General features: G+C 58.0%; 1 protein-coding gene across 8 annotated transcripts; it reads right to left on the bottom strand.

Annotated features, from left to right (window-relative positions):
* Positions 1-1,047: 1,047 nt before the first annotated feature.
* Positions 1,048-17,527, bottom strand: AMOTL2 (angiomotin like 2). 8 transcript variants are annotated; one of them, XM_022582532.2, is made up of 10 exons: positions 17,349-17,527; positions 14,027-14,821; positions 10,998-11,295; positions 9,814-9,958; positions 9,374-9,466; positions 5,418-5,713; positions 4,335-4,639; positions 3,337-3,554; positions 2,591-2,770; positions 1,048-1,843 (listed from the first exon to the last, which is right to left on the bottom strand). In XM_022582532.2, exons 2-10 carry the CDS (start codon positions 14,758-14,760, stop codon positions 1,785-1,787), a joined length of 2,328 nt encoding a protein of 775 aa, XP_022438240.1. In that variant the 5' UTR covers positions 14,761-14,821; positions 17,349-17,527; the 3' UTR covers positions 1,048-1,784. The 8 variants fall into 8 exon arrangements, with proteins under 8 accessions (XP_022438240.1, XP_022438242.1, XP_089767247.1 ...); XM_022582534.3 differs by having other exon boundaries at positions 2,591-2,767; XM_089911121.1 differs by having other exon boundaries at positions 17,184-17,442.
* Between the last annotated feature and the right edge of the window lie 237 nt (positions 17,528-17,764).

Here is a 17,764-nt window from a genome sequence, read left to right as displayed (position 1 = left end):
CAGGCGGCCCCCCCAAGTTCCTACCCCCTCTCCTTTCCCTCTCAGTGTAGTCTCTCACCTGCGCAAAGACACCGCTTTTAATTAAATTTTTTTTTTTTTATTAAAATACTGTTATACCCAGTGGAATGCAGCAGCAATCCTGGTACAGGGTGGCATAACAAAACAGCCATGTTTACATTTTAAATATTTACGATAACTTAAACATACAGACACACATCATGGTCTTTGGCAGAAAATGTTCACAGCACAAAAAAATACTTTAAAAGAAATACCAAATATTAATCCAAAATATATTAAGTTGTTTTTTTTCTTCCACAATATTTTTTTGCCTTTTTTTCTCTTTTTTCTTTTTTTCTTTGTAAACAATGCATATGAACCAAATGCATTTTTCAGCTTTCAAGAGGGGTAGGGAGATTTAAAAAAATATGCAATTGTCCAGCAAATGCAAATGTTTAAAAAGGAAACTTGAGGAACCATGGGAATAAAATAACACATATAAAACCTAAAAACGGTAAAGGAAAAAAAAAAAAACAAACAAAGATTCAAGGAGAACTAAAAACAGTCAAGACAAACTGCTAAAACCCACCAATCGCTCCTGGGGCTGAGCTGGGGGACTCTTTAAGACCAGAAGTCAAAGTCACGGCCACTGGCAGGCTGCCATTGGATGCTTCACTCCAGTTCTCAAGCGCCGGCCCTGCTTCAGGGCGCTGGGCACGGGTGGCTCGAGGAGCCAGCCTCACGGCGCCATGCTGTAACGGCGGCTCCATTCAGAGGACTATCTGAGTCACGTCTCCCAATCCCTCCAGGGTGGGTGGACAGAGACCCTGATGAGAACAAGGCCATGTCTCCAGTTTCCTTTGGGAGAACTGGTGCTGGGAACCCCACCACAGCAGACTTGTGTGGTAGCTCACTTCACCTGGCTCAGGGCTCATAACCAAACTGACAGGATGTCCCAAGGACAGGAGCTGTGGAGCCATTTCAAGAGGCTGGTGATGGTGGTGGTGGGGGAGGGTCACGTGGGCATTTCAAAAAGGGTTCAAGATGGGGAAAAAGACAGCCAATATCCCGTGGATCAACTGGATCACGGGCCAAGGGCTTGAGAAGGGGAGATAACTGGGCGGAACCGTGACAGCAGAGATGGGAGCACAGAACGAGGGGACAAATCTGAAGCAGCCCGCTTCAGTCTTCTGTTCCACAAGGAAGGGAATTATATACAAACCACACAGCGCATCCCAGTCCTTTCCAAGTGAAGGGGTGAGGCTGTGGCCTCAACGGGCCCCACAAGATGCAAGTGTGGGTGAGCCCAAGGAGGCAGTGAGGGGCTAAGGAGGTTGGAGGGACCACACTGAGCCAGGCCTGACTAGTAAACCAGCCCACCTGGCGTCCACGGGCAGCCATCCTTGGCAATCAGCCCCCAAATCAACATATCTTGTCCCCCTCTGCCCGAGTGTCCACTGGGGGTGCAGAAGGGGCTACTCCCTTCTGAGCTTTTGGTTGTTACCCTGGCAGCAAGCCTTGAGCTGCAAGCAGGTTAAGGTCCAGTCCTCATTCCATGTGGGCCCAGGAGGAATGTGGGGCTAAGGAGCAGTCTTCTGGGGGCCGGCTCACAGCTCCCCTCTCCTCTGCAGCATCCTTCCTCAGCTCCTGGGGCCAGATGGTCAATGGAAATGAGTGCTGGGCTTGGGGACGGTGAAGCAGCCTCTGGCGGGGCTGCTGGAATGGCCACGTGGCAGAGGGCAGAGGAGAGCAGGGAGTGGTTCGGAGTCCCCAAGGCACCACCTCCTTCAGATCAGTATCTCCACCATGTCCGACAAGTCCTGGACTCTGGATGTAGCAACAGAATCTGGAGAGATAAGAACATAGGCACATGCCAACGAGCATTACCACACTGCTCTTTTAAATCCTACCACGTTTGAAAGATAGGATCTATCTCCACCAACTTTTCCCAACTCAGCTGCCCAGGTCGCCATAACTTGGCCAACCTAAGCACAAAGCTCTGCTCCCTCTGGGCTCTCGGTCCAGACCACCAGCCTCCAGAGTGGAAGACACAGTTGTTTACAACTTGGAACTGGTCGAAGGGCTCGGAGGGAGGGTGGAGAGCCCCAAGGGAGGGAGGCTGCCGCATTCTTTTCATGCCTGTGGTTTTCTGAGATGGTGAGGCCAGGCAAATATGCAAAGGCTAATGTGAAAGGGAGCAAACACAGTAATGGCATCTTCTCAAATTTCTCCTTCCCGGATTCTTTTTAAACAAAGTCTCCTAACTTGAGTGGAAGGGTAACTCACCAAGCTCCATTATCTTAGATATTTAGACTGGCAATAAAAGAAGACTTCCAAAGAGAAGATAAAGAGCCTCCCAGGTGGATCTGTCTGTAATCAGGGTTTTCAGTTCCCCTATTCATGCATCCAACCAGCTCTCATGTACTGTGGTGGGCCTCACACCCTGCTCACCCGTCCCTGTGCAGGGCTCCCTGTGGAGTGTGGGCAGTGAGTGGGGCCGGGTCTGGGAATAAAGGGTCAGGGGCCCCAATTCACACCCCAACATGCCCTCAGCCCCGCAGAGAAGTCGGGGGTGGGGGGGAAGGGGACTTACCCAACAAGGCTGTCCTCTGGCCACTGCTGCACCCCAGAAGGCCCTCGGGCTCCAGGCCCAGGCAGGCGGCGGCGCTGTCTGGGGGGCTGTCAGTCTGGGTGCTCCCATCCCTGCTCCCATGTTTGGCGTGGGCAGCTAGGGGAGCCTCGGCCACTGGCTCCTCCGCTGGGGCCCTGTCTGCTGGAAAGGCAGGAGGTTCACAGTTATTGCCTTGTCCATAAGATGGAGCCCCCAGGAAGAACACCCCTACTTAACTGTACCTATTAGGGATGCGAATTGCTCTCGATTTGCAAGAACTTCGATTACAACTAAACGCTCCTGTTTCCAAATGGGAATAACTATCAGGTTGGATTGGGTTCCAAAAACTTCGAGTAGAAGAGGCTTTCTTAAAGGGGTGTAGATTAAATCTTAAAACCAGTAGGGACTCTCAGGTTTCTGTGGCATCTGCTTAGAAGGGGGAGTGGAAGGGCTGGCCCAGAAGGTACATCTGTACAGGGAGCTCTATTTTTACTTAGATGGTAAGTGGCTGGGGCCAGGGTGGTGGAATTTCCAGAGATGGGGGCTACAGCCTGCCTCTTCACACCAGGGGGACAGCTGTGGGCTGCAGGATCACTGGAGCCAGAGTATAAACCAGCTTCCCTGGGTGAGGGGCTGGGACGCCCTGGCTCCTCTGAGCCTCAGTTCTGAGAGGAAAGGCCTGAGGACACCCTAGCCTCTGCCTCTGCCGCTTACCGGCCTCCTCTCACCTGCAGCCAGCCGGGCAGGGGCATCCACCTGCCGCTCGCTGGAGGAGAGCCCTTGCCAGCCCTGGGCCCCTGCTGCTGCAGCCACGAAGATAGATGGCACCGACTTGGCGGGCCTCAGGGAGCCCTGGGTGGCCTTGCCAGGATCCTTCCTGGAGCGCTGCTGAAGGACCTTGATCACCGCATCCTTCTCCAGGATCTGGGCATGGAGCACCTTTAACCTGAGGGGTGAGAGGTCATGCTTGCATCTTCAGACCTACAGATCCAACAGCCCCCATCCTTCCCGCCTTGTAGACGTTGGAGGGAAAGCCTTTCCTACAACCAGGCTGGGCTCTCCTGGCCTTGCAGCAGGGGCAGGAGGGGGCCTTCAGAAATGCCATCACAGCTCTGGAACTGGATGCTCTGAAAATTGCCCATGCGTGAAGTGCTGGGCCCTTCTCACACCAGCAAAGGCAGGTCATCAAAGGGCAGGTTCTGGGTTCATCCAATGACAGCAATGGTACAATCCCTGTCCTGGAGGATCACCCCCAGGGCTGTTGACCAAATGGGCTCAGTCAACGTGCTTGTGCTTTTGAGCCAGGTATAGGTTAAATGGAAATCTTGTGGGGCCTCTGAAATTGTTTTTGGAGAGAAAATACTAGCTACCCCCAGGCCGGGGGCCTCGGCCACATTCCTTCTGGGGGTGGTACATGGTGTGGACTCAGTAGGAAAGTCTTACTCTCTGATTTACATGGGGGAGGGGGAGGGGATAGAGTCCCAGAGCCTTGGATGGCATCCAACAGTGGGGTCTCCTGGACAGACCAAGGACTTGGTTGGTACCTCTGGGAAAGAATACGTGTATGATGCCAGCTATGCCAAAAGCACGGGGGTCAGCTCAGAAGTAGGAGGGATTGTTAGGCCAGGTGGGGCGAGGGGTGTTTATCACGGATTAAGGACGGGGCAGGGACTTGACATCGCCACCCCCCTACCCCCACCCAGGTACCCAGCCTGTAATGCCCAACCTGCTTTCCATCTCCTGATGCCTGTGGCCACCGGTGAGCAGGCCCTCGTTGAAGCTGCTGCTGGGCGAGGGCTGGGGGGAGTGCCGGATGAGAGTGGTGTCGCGCTGGGCGGCAGCCGTGGCGGCCGCATCCATAGCAAACTGCCTCATGGCACGTTCCTCCAAATACTTCTGCTCCCACTTGGTCATGTCGGCCTCCAGTGCCAGGACCTGCTCCTCCTTCTCTCGTAGCTGCTCCGACAGCCGCAGGGCACTGAGCTCCGGGGACCCACCGCCGCTACCACCACTGGGGCTGCCTGCCTGTCTCTGCAGAGAGAGGAGCACCGTGGTCAGGGGCGGCAGCTGGGGCGCGTCGGCCACAGGTCTTTGCCTCCACAGGAGGACTATCACCGAGCCTTGGGCTTGGTCAGCCTCCCCGTACACTCTTCGCAGCCCGCTTCCACCCAGAGACAAAGGGGAGGTGTGGGTCCCCGCACCCCCGCCCCAAATCCTGCGGCCAAGGGTGTGAGAAGATGAGGTCTGCCTTTGCATAGCGACCACATAAATTATCTTCCAATCCGGGAAAGGGGTGCAACTCAATGACACTGGGACAACTGGTGTAAACTAGGACAGAACTGGGCAATCCAGGAGGTCTGGTCACCCTATCTCTGTGGGAAGGGTAAGGTTGGGAGTGGAGACAGAACCCTATCTGGTCTGTAAACACAAGAGCTATTCACACAGTCCAAAGTGAGGATAAAGACTCAGGATCTGGGTGACTATCCTCTCCCAGGACCCTGAGGAGACACACAAGAGGTGGCTAGTCTCCTCCATCAATGCTCCTGAGTGACTTTCTCTAGAGACCAAGTGTGCCAACCTGTGCTGCTGCTGAGGACAGAGGCCCAAGTCCTGAGTCCCCGAGGTCGGCACATGGCCCCATGGCAAAGCCTCTGCTAAGACTGGTGGCTGGGAGGGGCCTTCAGCAAGGCCGGCACAGATCACCCTGGCTTTCCAAGGGGGCTCGGCCTGGATCTCAGCAGGGGCTCCCAAGCTGGCCTCCTCTGATGCTGCTCCAGTTCTGCCACCTCCGTGGGTCTTCCCAGCTCACCTGCTGTGCACGCAGGGCCTTGAGTTCCTGCTCCAGGCGCGTCCGCAGCCGTAGCTCCAGCTGCTCACGCTTCTCGCAGGCAGCCTGCAGCTGCCCCAGGGCCTGCTGCAGCCGCTCCACCTTCTCCACGTAGGCCTGCTTCTTCCGCAGCTCCTCCTCGGCTCGTGCCGCCCGGCCCTGGGCATTGCTCAGAGCCTGCTCCAGCAGCTCGGCCCGCCGCCGCTGGTCCTCGATGGCTCCGCGCAGCAGTGCCACCTCCCGCTCCAGCTTCTCCTGCTCCTGCTGCTGCTCGTAGCCTGCAGGGACGGAGAGGGGGGGCCTGGTCAGTGACAGCAGCCACCTCGCTGGCCCCACAGAGCGCCCCCCACGTACTGGGCTCTGGGCTGACCACTGCAGCAGCATGACTGCATCTTATCCTCCCCGCAACCTACGAGTTAGGTACCCTTATTAACCCCATTGCATGGGCCAGGAAACTGAGGCTCAGGTTAAGTCATGAGTAAATGAGAGTGCCAGGCCGGGGCCCTTGCAGTAGTCACTGGGCTACACTGCTCCTCTGCTGGGACATGGTCTTGCCAAGAGAGAGCCCCAAACACTGCCCACTTGTGCCAGGTGTCACCATTTCCAAAACACATTCACAGTTCCCCTCGAGCCTCACGGTGACACTAGAGACTGGACCGGTAGGAACTGTGACGCCCATTTGCAGATGAGAAAACGGAGGCTCAGGTGGACTGTCATGTGGTCATCATTCAAGTGGAAGAATCAAGGAGAGGGGAAGAGACCACCGTGTGCTGCCCCAGGAGCCAGGCACTTATACATCTTATTCCACCAAAGCCTCCAGTAACAGTCCCTTGAGGCAGGATTTGTGACCCCTCAACTTAAAGGGGAGGAAACATAGGAGGTGAATGGTGCTGCCAGGATGGGGACCCAAGTCAGCCTGCCTCTGATGGATTAGGCTGCTTGGCTGTGGTGTGAGGCCCTCACACCTAGAGGGCTGCTGAAGTGGGCTCCAGGGCTCACTCTGCGGACCCAGGTGCCCCTACCCGCAGAGTGTGTGGGCTGCCCGCCTTGCTGGAGGGCAGAGGCTCTGGGGCCTGCCTGGTGGACTCAAAGGCACTCTCTAGGGCAGCACTATCATAGCACAGTGGAGTTTCCTGTCGTAATGGGCTGGTCCTACACCGTGCCAGCCAGTGCAGTAGCCACTAGGCGTGCGGGGCTACTGAGCACTGGAAGCGTGGCTAGTGTGAGGGAAGAGCCGAATTCTTCATTTTATTTAATTTTAATTAATTTTGATCTTTGAGCCATCTTTAATCTTTATACCTATCACATAGGACAGTACAAGCTCTGGAACAGACGAGTGAAGGCTTGGGACCTGGCAGGCAGAAGGGAGGATTCATTTACTCAGGGCCCTGGGGCAGAGAGGGAGGACACAGGCGACTGACCCAGGTCAGCTCTGGTTCACGCTGGATTTCAGAAGGCTGGGTCCAGGCTGGCCTCATTCTTTGGGGTGGAGGGAAAAGATGGCAGAGCTCAGTAACACTGAAATTGAGCCTTTCATCCCAAGCTGGCCTGACCCCTGATGGAGTGGAGGGGGCAGGCGGGAGTGCTGACTGGGACTTTGGACCTGGAGGTAGTGACCCCATCCTGGGAGGCTTCACAGAGCCCAACAGCTTACAGAGTTTGCATCTCATCCCAGTCTATGATGCCCCCATCTTACAGCCTCAGAATCTGAGGCTCAGTGGGAAGAAACTGCCCAAGGGGGACAGGGCTGGGAGAACCAGGCCTCAGGACTCAAGGTCAGCTCCCCAGGGAGGACAGGGCCTGACCTGAGCTGGAGGTCTGTATGGCTTGCCTAGTAGGAAAAGCAGATGGCACTGGCGATAGTGGCCACACTTCCCTACTAGTGTTGACTGACTCCAGAAAAAAGGTGAGATCAACCAGAGGCATCTTCCCTGAGAATTCTGGTTTCCCCATGGCTATTGGGAGCAAGGAAGGGCTGCATGGCTTCCGTCAGCCCTTGGGGAGGATCCCCAGGACCCAGCCTTTGGCTTCCAGAAGTTCCTGCCACCTCCCACACCTCTAAGGCCCCGGTAGGGGCTGGGAAGTCTGAGACCTTGGCCATTCCCAGCCACCAGGATAAAACCCTGGGCCTGTCTGGCGGGCAGGAGGCGGGGGCGCTCCCAGGCGGGGTGGCCGCGAATCAGGGAGACAGGGCGAGGGGCCAAGGGCGAGCGAGCAGTGGAGGGAGCAGAGGGCCTTTCCCCCTGGGAAAGCGAGGCCCCACCGGCACGTCCCAGTCCCTTTGTCCCAGTGTCCTCCCTCCTCCCGCAGTGCGGGCGGGCGGGGCGCGGGAGGGAGCGGCGGCGGCGGCGGCGGCGGCGGCGGGGCGGGGCGGGGCGCAGCGGAACAGCCCGGGCTCAGGAATGCCTGGCATCCAGGTCACCCGCCGCTGCCAGATTAATGGCTCCAGCCCGGAGCCAAGAACAGCCTGGCGCTCGCTCCCCGGGGAGCGGAAACGCCTCCAGGCCGGCCTCCCCCTTCGCCCCTCCCCTGCCCGCTCCCAGAAACCCGCCGGTGACTTCCTTTCTTTGGCAGAGCCCGGCCCCCAAAGTCGGCCCTCTACTACAGGGCGCCCCATTCTGCCCCCTTCCAGAAACCCGCCCTCCCCGGACTCCAAACGGGACCCCCGGGGCCGTCCCCTCCCCACCTCCCAGAGACCCTAAGTCATCGCCTCCCGCCAGTACAGCCCCGCCTGCCCCCTGCCCACCCCTACCCACCAGCCCTTCAGTGCTGGGCTCCGGTCGGCCCTGTCCAGGGCCGAGCCCTCCTTGAGGAGGGAGGTGCTGCCAGCACAGCTCAGCCCTCAAGCTGCTCCTCCACTTCTGGACACCCCCTAAGTATCCAGCTTCAGCACAGCAGGCTTTCTGAATGTGTTCCTCCTTCCTCGAAGCCACCCTCGCCTGGACACCAGCCGCCCCCACTCCACTCCCTTGCAAACACCCTAACACCACTATAGCACGTAGTAAGAGCATACAGGAGGAGTTTAATAAATAACTGCCTCTCTGTCTCTTCTGACTGCTGCAGCTTCTTCCTACTGCTGAGCTCGGGGCTCCCTTTGTCCTCCCCCTTCCCCCAAACTCCCTGCTCAAACCTCCACTTGAGCTATCCTGCTGCTTCTTCACCTGTGGCCTGCTCCCCACCCTGCTACCCCACAGAGCCCTTCTCTCAGGCTGCTGGGGACCTCTCCTCATCTCGCCTCTGGGGCCAGGCCACCCTTGTTGCCTGAAATCCGGGGTGGGAAGACCCTGCTTCTTCCTCAAGCTCACTGCCTCTCTTGACCTCCCTGCCCTGGCACCTTCCTGACCTGTTCCTGCTGTGCTCCATGCCGGCCAGGGGCTCAGCACAGCTGTGCTAGTGAACAAATGAGTGACTGAATGGATGAGTCAACAATGAACTCATCTGTTCTTCAAGAAGCCTCTGACCACCCTCTTTAGGGGATCCTCCTGAGCCCCTTCTTTGGGCTGCCCTGTTGGTTATGCCCCATTTTTGGCTGGTGCCTCCACCTGTTATGGCCCAGCCTCACCATGCTCTCCAGCTTCTCGCATTCCCCCGGGCACCCCCTGGGAGACTCAGACTCTTCCTTCTCTCTCATCTCACCTGTCTCCAAGGCTCTCTGGCCTCCCCCATGCTTCTGAAGGACACCGAACCGATGGTCAGCACCACAGCTCCCCAGCTATCCCTCTGGATCCACTGATTTCCCCAATACACAGAGAACCAGATCTTTTTCCTCTTCAGAAACTACCCCTCCCCCAGGTCTAGTCCACTGCTGGGTGTGTAGTAGACATTCAGTAAACCCAAGCTCCAAGCACTGCTTTGATAGAGAAGGCCGATCCTCCCTGTGCTGAGGGGCTGTCCTGGCCACACCTCTGGCCAGGCTCCTGAGTGGGACCCCTACTCACTTTGAGCCAGCAACTTGGCCACCATGTCCTGACTGCCTGCCTGCGCTTCCTGTGTCTTGCTTGCCAGGCGCCGGTTTGCAGATTCCAATCTCTCTGTTTCAAATAAAGAAAAGAGGTTTTAAGGAAATATGTTTGAATACAGGTGAAGCCGCCTGCTGGGGTGTCCCCTCGGTCCTATCTGTCGGGCTGCATTCTCCAAGTTGGGGGCGGGCTCGTAGGGAAGCTCCAGGTCATCCTGGGCCACATGGGTGGGAGCTCCATGAGCGGCCCTAAGGTCTAGAACACAGAGACAAGGCTCCCCAAGGAGTCTCAGCCTAGTCTCCTTTGAGTCGATTTATACTATTATTGCAGAGGACAGATTCTGAATTATTCCCTAGAACAGTGGGATCAAGCTGTCCGCAGGCACTCCCCACCCCTCCACCTGGGTAAGCCGTCCTCACCTCTCAGATCCCGGTTGAAGTCCTGCAGCCGCCTCATCTCACTGTCCATCTTGTTCCGCATAGTCTTCTCCAGGGCCTCCCGCTTGGAAGAGGCCCTCGTCAGGCTCTCGTGGGCCTCAGAGAGCCGCTGGATTTCGCTCTCCAGCTGCAAGAGGCAGACAGCAGAGCTGAAGGAAGGGGATAGCTCCCAGGGAGGGAGTGGCATCAAGGTCCCCTCCACAGACCCCGGCTGATCTGCTATTCTCCATCAGAAAGGGTGAGAGAGGAGAGGATCAAAAGCCACAGCAAAAAAATCCACCTAGTTCTGGTGGGACAGGCTGCAGCCTGTAGCCTCTAGAGGTGGACCAGACTGCTGGAACAGGCAAGCGAGGGTCCCTTCAACTGTCCCAAGGTCCTGAGCAAACCCAAGGCCAGGTTCTCTGGAAGTGGCTGCCTGCAGCGTGACTAAGCGCAGCTTTCTGGGGCCCAATGTCCAGAAAGAAGCATCTTCCTTTTGTCTGGCTTCTACTGAGAAATCTGAGCACAATGGGCCCAGGAGTGGGCACTCAGACTCCAACCACGGTCTGGAGGGTGGACTTATCTTGGACACCACAGGATGGCCTCGGGAGGCCTGAGGCCACCTGCTAAGGCTGAGCGCACAGCTGGTAACCCTTCACTAAGAAGGGAGCACCAGACCCCAGCCTGAGCCGCCTCTGCTTGGAGGATTTGCCTCTCCAGCCACCGCCATCCACCCCAGAGGGCCAGCCTGGCCCTGGCTGCCCCTCCCACTTGGCGGCTGGCAGGTTCCGCACGTGCTCTTCGCTGGCCTGTGATTCCAATAAGTCGCTCGTTTTTTCCAAGAGGAGGGGCTTCCTCTGTGGCCAGGGCTGGCCTGGAACAGACTTGCTGTTGTGTGGGGGATACAAAGGGCTCTCTGTGGGAGGTGTCCACGGGAGGGGGTGTGTGCAGGGGAAGGGTGCGAGTGTGAGGGAGCCGTGAATGGGCTCTTTCTAATCACCATTGGGCAGCAACAGCTCATGCTCCAGGCCTGCTGTGCCGGCTGCTCCCCAGCTGTCTGGAGTCAGCCAGGGAGGGTGTACGAGGGATGGGGGCGGGGGCTGAGGGACGGCTGAGAAGCCCAGCCAGGCCAGCCCCGTCGGGGTCCCTTCTTCCCCCTGCCCCTCCGAGGCCCCAGCAGGGCCTACCTTCTCGATGCGGCCGGCCTTCTCCGCCGAGCTCTCCAGCTCCCTCTTCAGCCTCTCGTTGTCCCTCTGCAGCCTGGCATTCTCCCTCAGCACAGTCTCCATCTGGGCCAGGTGGGCACTGCCCGAGGAGGCCTGGGTGCTTGCTGGGGCCTCCAACCCTGGTAGGCTGAGGGAGCCTAGCAGGCCCTGGCTGAGGGGAGCCGGGGATGGGGGCGGGGGGTGCTCCTGGGGCTGCTGCAGGTACTGGTACTGCTGCCGCTGCTGGAGGAACACAGGGGGCACCTGGGCCTGCAGGATCCTGGGGAACAGAAGAGTAGGTGCTCAGAGACCGAGAAGCCACCCCGAGTCGCCCCAGCCTTCTTGGGCAGACAGCCTCCCCACAGCGTGAGGCAGCGACTGGTGGGGAAGGCCTTTCCACATGGCGTCCCCAAGACCTTCAAGGGCCAGGGGAGCAGGGCTGGAGGGGATTAACATGAGCATGCTTATTTCATGCCCAGCCTCACTGTGGCCGAGGCCCTGGGGATCAGCCTGAGCAGACCTAGCAACCCGAGCTTAAAGAAGAGATCTTGAAAAGTGCACTCCTGACCCTTCTCATCAATAGAAGGCTTTCTGAGTGTGGAGGTCACATCCATCATGAGTGAACACACAAACTTCCAGGCCCCTGGGCCACTTGGTGTCTGTTCCGGCCCCTGGTGTCAGGCCCTGCGCTCACACGCACTTCTTCTCCCTCCTATTTTGGGTCCTGTCACCCCTTGAAGAAACATTTTTAGAAGACTGCGGCTAAGGTTAGAGCGGCGAGACAGATGTCAGGGGTAGAGTCTGGGCTCCAGAGTCTGACAAAATAGGCATTCAGACTCCAGCTCCAGTGTTTAAGCCCATGGTGCGGCAGGACCCTGCTCAATCATGAAAGTAAGGTTCTCAGCCTCAAGGGGGTTTGTGAGGGCTACATTTGCCTGGCAGAGTGCTGGGCCTGCAGTGGGCGTTCCCACAATGACGGCCCATCCTCCGTCTCTCCTAGTGGAGACCACAGCGTACTCTCTGCTCAAAGAGTAAATGTGACCCAAACACTGGATTTTCTGGGGCGTAGTGGTTGCCTCAGGACTATGACAATAGCCTGAGTTTAGGGACAATGTCCTACTGGTATAACGTCAGCCTCAGGGCCCCATGTCAAGGGAAGGAGCAAAGAGTAAGAGGCCTGTGGGGTCACAGAGCCTTTCTAGGGCCTTGTGGCTCTAAGTGTAAAAGAGGTGATGGCCTCAGTTTCACCAGGAACTTTCCCAAGTCCCAGAAGCCCCACATGAGTCCATCACCTCAGCACTTATGCCTGCCCTTCCCCTCATCCCTCCCCTTCATCCTTCCCCCTCCAGATTCCGGGCTCCCCTGCCCCTCTTATGACCCTAGGCTATAAGAACAGTCCCTGCCCCCAGTTCCCAGAAAGCAAGCCTCATCGGATCAGCCAAAGGGGAGGCTGGCAGATGTATTTCTCTTACTGCCCAAGGTAGAGCTTCCAGTGAGAGCTGAGAGTCCCCATTGGAATGTGCAAACTCTCCCTGTTCTGCTAAATGTGGCATCTTGGGGTTGCTTCTTGAACTTGCTCCCCCTGCCCTGGGCCAGGCAGACACAAATGGCATTCTTTGGGGATGACTTGGCTCCAAGAAAGAATACAGCCTCCTTTCCTTCACACTTGCTCTCCCTTCCCCTTGTTCGCCCCTCCCCCTCCCTCTTTTTTTGTTCTCCTGCAAACAGTCTACTTCCTTTCCACGATATTATCTTTTCCTGACAGGGCTCAATAAGGCTGGTCCAAGAGAAGAAACCACGACTCAGCTTCCGAAACTCTCCCAGGACGGAGCCCTGAGAAAGGAGATAAGGTAGGGGGGCCTGGGAGGTGGAGGGTGGCGAAAACCCACAGGCTCCATCTTCTGGTCCCTTCATTCCAAGCTATCACGTCACTCATTTCTCGAGAGCTAAGAAAGCCATCTTTCCCGGGAAAGGGCACACAGTGGGAAAGTGGGTGACTAAATGAGGACTCAGCGGGCACGAAGAGAACCAGACTTGGACCTTGGGCCATCAGAGGAAGAGGGAGTCTGCAAACCTTCAGGCTCCTCTGGTGGGGCTTCCTGGACCCCTGTGCGGGGGAGATGCAGGGCGTGTGAAAAGGGCGTGTGTCAGCTTCTCAGGAGAAGGTGCAGGGCCAAGCGATAGCCTCATTTCTAGGAGCCCTATTTCTGCAAACTATCTGGGCTTCCTGCCCCTCCCGGGAATCCCTGCTTCCATTCTAGCCTCTAGAATCCATTCTCTACATGCAGCAGAGGAACCGTTTTAAAAAGGCAAGCCAAATCGCATCCTCTAAAGGCTTCCCTTCACACTGAGAATCAAACACTAAGCCCTCCCCCCAGCAGCCTCTCCGGAGCCTCCACAGAAAGGGGCTCACCTGGACCAAGAATCCTCTCCCACTCCAGGCTCCAGCCACATGGACCACACAGAAAAACATGAAAGGAAATGAATGGTAGGGACAGGGCAGCTCCCACCCTGGTGCAGGAGCGGGGAGAGGTCCCTAAGGAGGCCATCTGGTCCTTTCTTCCTGCCTACAGTTAGGAATGCCTCCCAGTAATCACAGAAAGCAAACATGTCCACTTGTTCTTAGAAATCTCCAGAGAAGGAGGTTCCACCTTCTTCCCACTTAACTTGGAAACATCTTGGCAATGATTCCCAACCCTTGTCTTTGCAAGTTCTTTCTGAAACCCAACCTTTAACCCACTGCTGTAATTCATAGCCTCTGAAAACCCTAGTTACTCAACTGCTACAGACAATTAGACAATGGTGTCCACCTCCAAATTAAAGCAAGGGATGCCGCTAAGTTCTCATGTGACCCTGGCTAAATCCCTCTTTCCTTCCAGCATTAGCTCCCATCTTGGGAGGGAGAGGGTATCATCGGCCTTCCTCTGGAGCTCACCAGGATTCTGGAGGCTCTTCACCCTGGGAGAACTACGCTGGAAGCCAAGAGCTTGAAGACCGAGGTGGGCAGTTACCTTACTTCCGCATGCTGGAAGTGCGGGCTGCCACGGGTGCGGTACCGCGGGTCGGTGACAGCGGAGGTGGTCTCATGAGCTAGCACGATGTGTGGGTACTGAGGTGGAGGTCCGCGGGGCTCCGGGCCCTCTGCAGGGGCGCCCCTGGGCAGGGGTCCCTGCTGGTTGCGGGCCAGCTGGGGGAAGCTGTGGGAGGCGCTCATGTGGCTGGGGGTACGGGCCCCGTTCCTCTCCAGGGACAGCTGCAGGAGCCGCTCGCTCAGGGAGCGCACGTGCCCGTGCCTCAGCTCACGCAGGGCCTCATCCTGCCTCCGAATGCCACCCGGGGCCCCGCGGGGATCCCGGTCCCCCATATGTGGCTGGGGCCCCGCCTGCTGGGCCGCATAGTACTGCGAGTGGGCTTTGGCCTCCTCATAGGTGGGCAGCTCCTCGCCCTTGCCAGGCTGTGGGCACAGCCGGTAGAGGCTGTTCTCTGCCAGGTGGGTCTCGGTGCCCTGGTGCTCCTGGCCCTGGGGCTCCTGCCTTGTGGCCTGCTGCAGCACCTGACTGTCCTCGGGGGCCACGATCTCCAGGGGGGCCTGGGGGCTCCCTGTGCCCCCAGCCCCAGCCCCACCCCGTAGGGCCTGCTGCTGGATGGCCAGCAGCGTGCGGGTCTCGGTCAGGTTGCCATAGCGCAGCTGCTCCTGGATGAGGCGGTGCAGGACCGTACCCGAGGAGTCTTCCAGTGTCCTCATGCTTCCTGGGCTTGCACACAACCGCCTGGACAAAGGCCAGCAGCACCTGGCCCCAGAGCACCTGGGAGGAGAGAAAGAAGACCACTCAGTGGGAGCACATGGGAAAGGGGGGGACTTTCCATTACTGTCTGGTCAAAGGCATGATGGTAAAGAGCAAGGCTATGGAGGGGCACACAAGCCTGGGTTCAACTGCCAATGCTGCCATCTACTGATTAAGGCAAGTCACTTAACTTCTGAGCCTCCGTTTCTCCATCGGAAATATGAAAGAATAATGCTAGCCTCACAGAGTTGAGAATTAAAACAGGCAATGGCTGTTGAGCTCCTGGTGTACTGTAAATCCCTGGCAAAGGACTGCCATTATAATCATATTCATGGAGACTTACTGTGCCTAGAGAAAAACACCAATAACCTAGACACCAGGAACCTTGGCCTCCTGCAGTCAGCTTCCCATCAAAAAGCCTGATGAGTGACTCTAGCGCAGGCCTAATTCAGCTCTAACCACTGAGCCTTCCAGTCCAGGGGTGGACAGGGCCCCAGTTTATTGGCAGGTGATAAAGAATGATTCCAGCCTGGTAGAAGCCCTAGGCAAACAGCCCCCAGGACCGTCTAGGATGAAGCATGCCTTGGCACAGCTAACTCACCACCCGTTACTCTGCTGAGCCCTCCCTGTCATGGCAGTCACTCTGCAAGGTGAACAGGAAGAAGGAAAAAATGCATCTGGACTGGTGAATAAGGGATGAAAGAAGAGAGACTATAATAGGACAATGGTTTTGTGAGATGAGGCAAAAAGGTGCCACCCATCAAGGTTTGTGGGCCAGTCACATAGTCTGTACGCTGACAGTAAGTGCACACGTGCTCCAGGTAAAAAGAAAGGGTGGCACGATGTCTTCGATTTTATGATTACCACCCCCAGCTACACACCCACTTGCTCCTTGGATGTGCCCTGATGGCCCTCTAGGCACGCAGGGGATGATGGGCCATCAGCATCTTGACATCGGTAACACCACTTGAGCCGACTGAAGAAGTAAGGGAGCGAGCGGGGAGGCTCTTGGCTGCAGGAACCTGGGGCTGGGGGCTCTGAGCCTAAACTGCAGGGAGATAATATCTCCTGCGGAAGGTGTTCCCTTCTGAGCCTGGGCTCCCAGTGGCTCATGGCCTGGCAGGCTGCCCACCTCACCCAGCTTCCTTTCCACAGCCTCCTCTACCACAGACCTCCAAACTGGGATTCAGGGAAGACCAAACAAAACCCACACCTCCGGAGGTCCTGTGTGCACGGGAGGAGGACAGTAGGAGGAACGCAGCCCCTCCTCTGCCCCAAAACTAGCCCCAGTGCCCTGCTCAAGTTAGGGCTTGGCCAACTGGCAGAGCAGCCATTCCACTCCCTCCTCCCAGCTGCCCAAAACCGGGGAGAGGGAGATGCGTCTGGAGGGTACTCTGTATTCATCCTTCCTGGCACCCCCTCATTCCCCCCGCCCCAAACACACAAGGAGGGGAGATGCAAGACTCTAGAGCTACCCGAGGCAAAACAAACCGGAATCAATTCCCCCTAGCGTTTCATCCACCGGGCATTCCTAAGTTAATCACTGTCTGGGCTGACTGCAGCCGAGGAGGACCGGAGAATGCAGCTTTCCGGACAGGTTCCAGGCCCTCTCCCCACCAACAGTGTGCCTGGGTGCAGGGAACACCTCCCGCGCCTCTCATCCCGCGTTTGTCCCGGTCAAGACCCTCGGATGCACATCCTTTCAGCTGAGCCGTTACTAAAATCTGCGCCCGCGACCCGGGCCGTGCACCCCTGCTGCACTAGCGCGCCCAGGTCTCTGAAACACCCTCTTCTAAGCAAGCACGCAACTCCGGCCTTTGCCTGGGCTCACGCTCACCTAAGGAACCAAAGCGAGGGTCTCTAGTCAGACCGCACCTCATCTCGCCCTACCCGGACTCCTGGCTGACTACGAGCACCCGGTGGCCGCCGCTGCGCCGGGAGCTGCGTGGACGATGGTAGCCCGTGGTCCGGAGAGGTCTTTAAGCGTCGTGGAGCCGCCTCCCTCCCTCCCTCCCGAGCCCTCTTTGTTTTCCAAATGCTCCAGCGCTGACGTCAGCGGGCTGGACGGCAAGCTGCATTCTTTCTAAGTGAGAGCCGGACCGTGGCTCAAGAGAGGATTTTCCAAGGAAGACAAAGAGGAATTCTTGGGCTAGTTGGGGGGCAAAGACACCTGTAACCCCTACCTAACCAAATCAGCCCCCAGGGCGCTGCAAACTGAGCTCCAAGCGGCGCCTTCCGCCCAGATCCGCATCCCCTGGCATCCCCTCTTCCCGACCCGCGACCCCAAACACCCACTACGTTCTCCCCAGAGGCTGCCCCCCTCCTCCAGCCCCAGCAGACCCGCGCGCCTTCGAGAGACACCCCCGGGCGGAGCGGTCCTTGCCCTGCTTCGCGGCTGCCGGGAAAGGCGCGCTGTGCCTTGGAGGACGCTGGGTCCGCTCCGCTCCCGCTCCCGGAAAAGCCCAGGCTGCGGCGGGGCTCGGGCTTCGGCTGGGGCGAGTCTCTGCGGTCCCGTGCGCTCCCCAAAGCGCCGAGCGGCCTTCCTTACCGCAGCGGCCCGCGGGTGCTCGGCGCTGTCAGACCCGACGACCCGGCCCGGCCCGGCCCGGCTTGGCTCAGCGCGGCGGCTGAGGTGTGTTCTCGGCCGTGGCGCCGACGCTCTGGCCGCTTGGGCCCCAGCACGCAGACCCAGGGTCGGCCAGCGCCGGAGGCGGCTGCTATGCCAGGAATGTGAGAGTTTCAGGTTCCCCCTCGGGATCAAAGCGAACCACAAATAACCTCGCAGCGCGCCGCCCTCCTCCGCCCTCCGCCTCCTCCCACCCCCTCTTCCCCGCCCCCGCCTTCCTCCGGGGAGGTGGCGCTGAGGACCCGGAGGCCGCGGCCTCCTGGACTCGCGGCGACCCTTCCCGGCCTGCACCCTCTGCTCTGCCTTCGGAGCTGCTGGGGACTGAGTCCAACTTGGCC

Source organism: Delphinapterus leucas, chromosome 4, assembly GCF_059928025.1.
Source record: "Delphinapterus leucas isolate spDelLeu-1000000601 "Yukka" chromosome 4, BTC_Dleu_Yukka2, whole genome shotgun sequence".
Lineage (NCBI taxonomy): Eukaryota > Metazoa > Chordata > Mammalia > Artiodactyla > Monodontidae > Delphinapterus > Delphinapterus leucas.
This window is presented reverse-complemented; position numbering and strand designations above follow the sequence as displayed.

What these genes read in the sequence shown, in the direction of transcription:
- AMOTL2 (XM_022582532.2), bottom strand. Translation starts at nt 14,760, where the DNA reads ATGAGGACACTGGAAGACTCCTCGGGTACGGTCCTGCACCGCCTCATC. An exon ending in GGCCAAGTTGCTGGCTCAAA is followed by an intron (nt 5,714 to 9,373) that starts GTGAGTAGGGGT and finishes CCGTCCCTGCAG; the next exon opens with GCTACGAGCAGCAGCAGGAG. An exon ending in AGGCCCTGCGTGCACAGCAG is followed by an intron (nt 4,640 to 5,417) that starts GTGAGCTGGGAA and finishes CTCTCTCTGCAG; the next exon opens with AGACAGGCAGGCAGCCCCAG.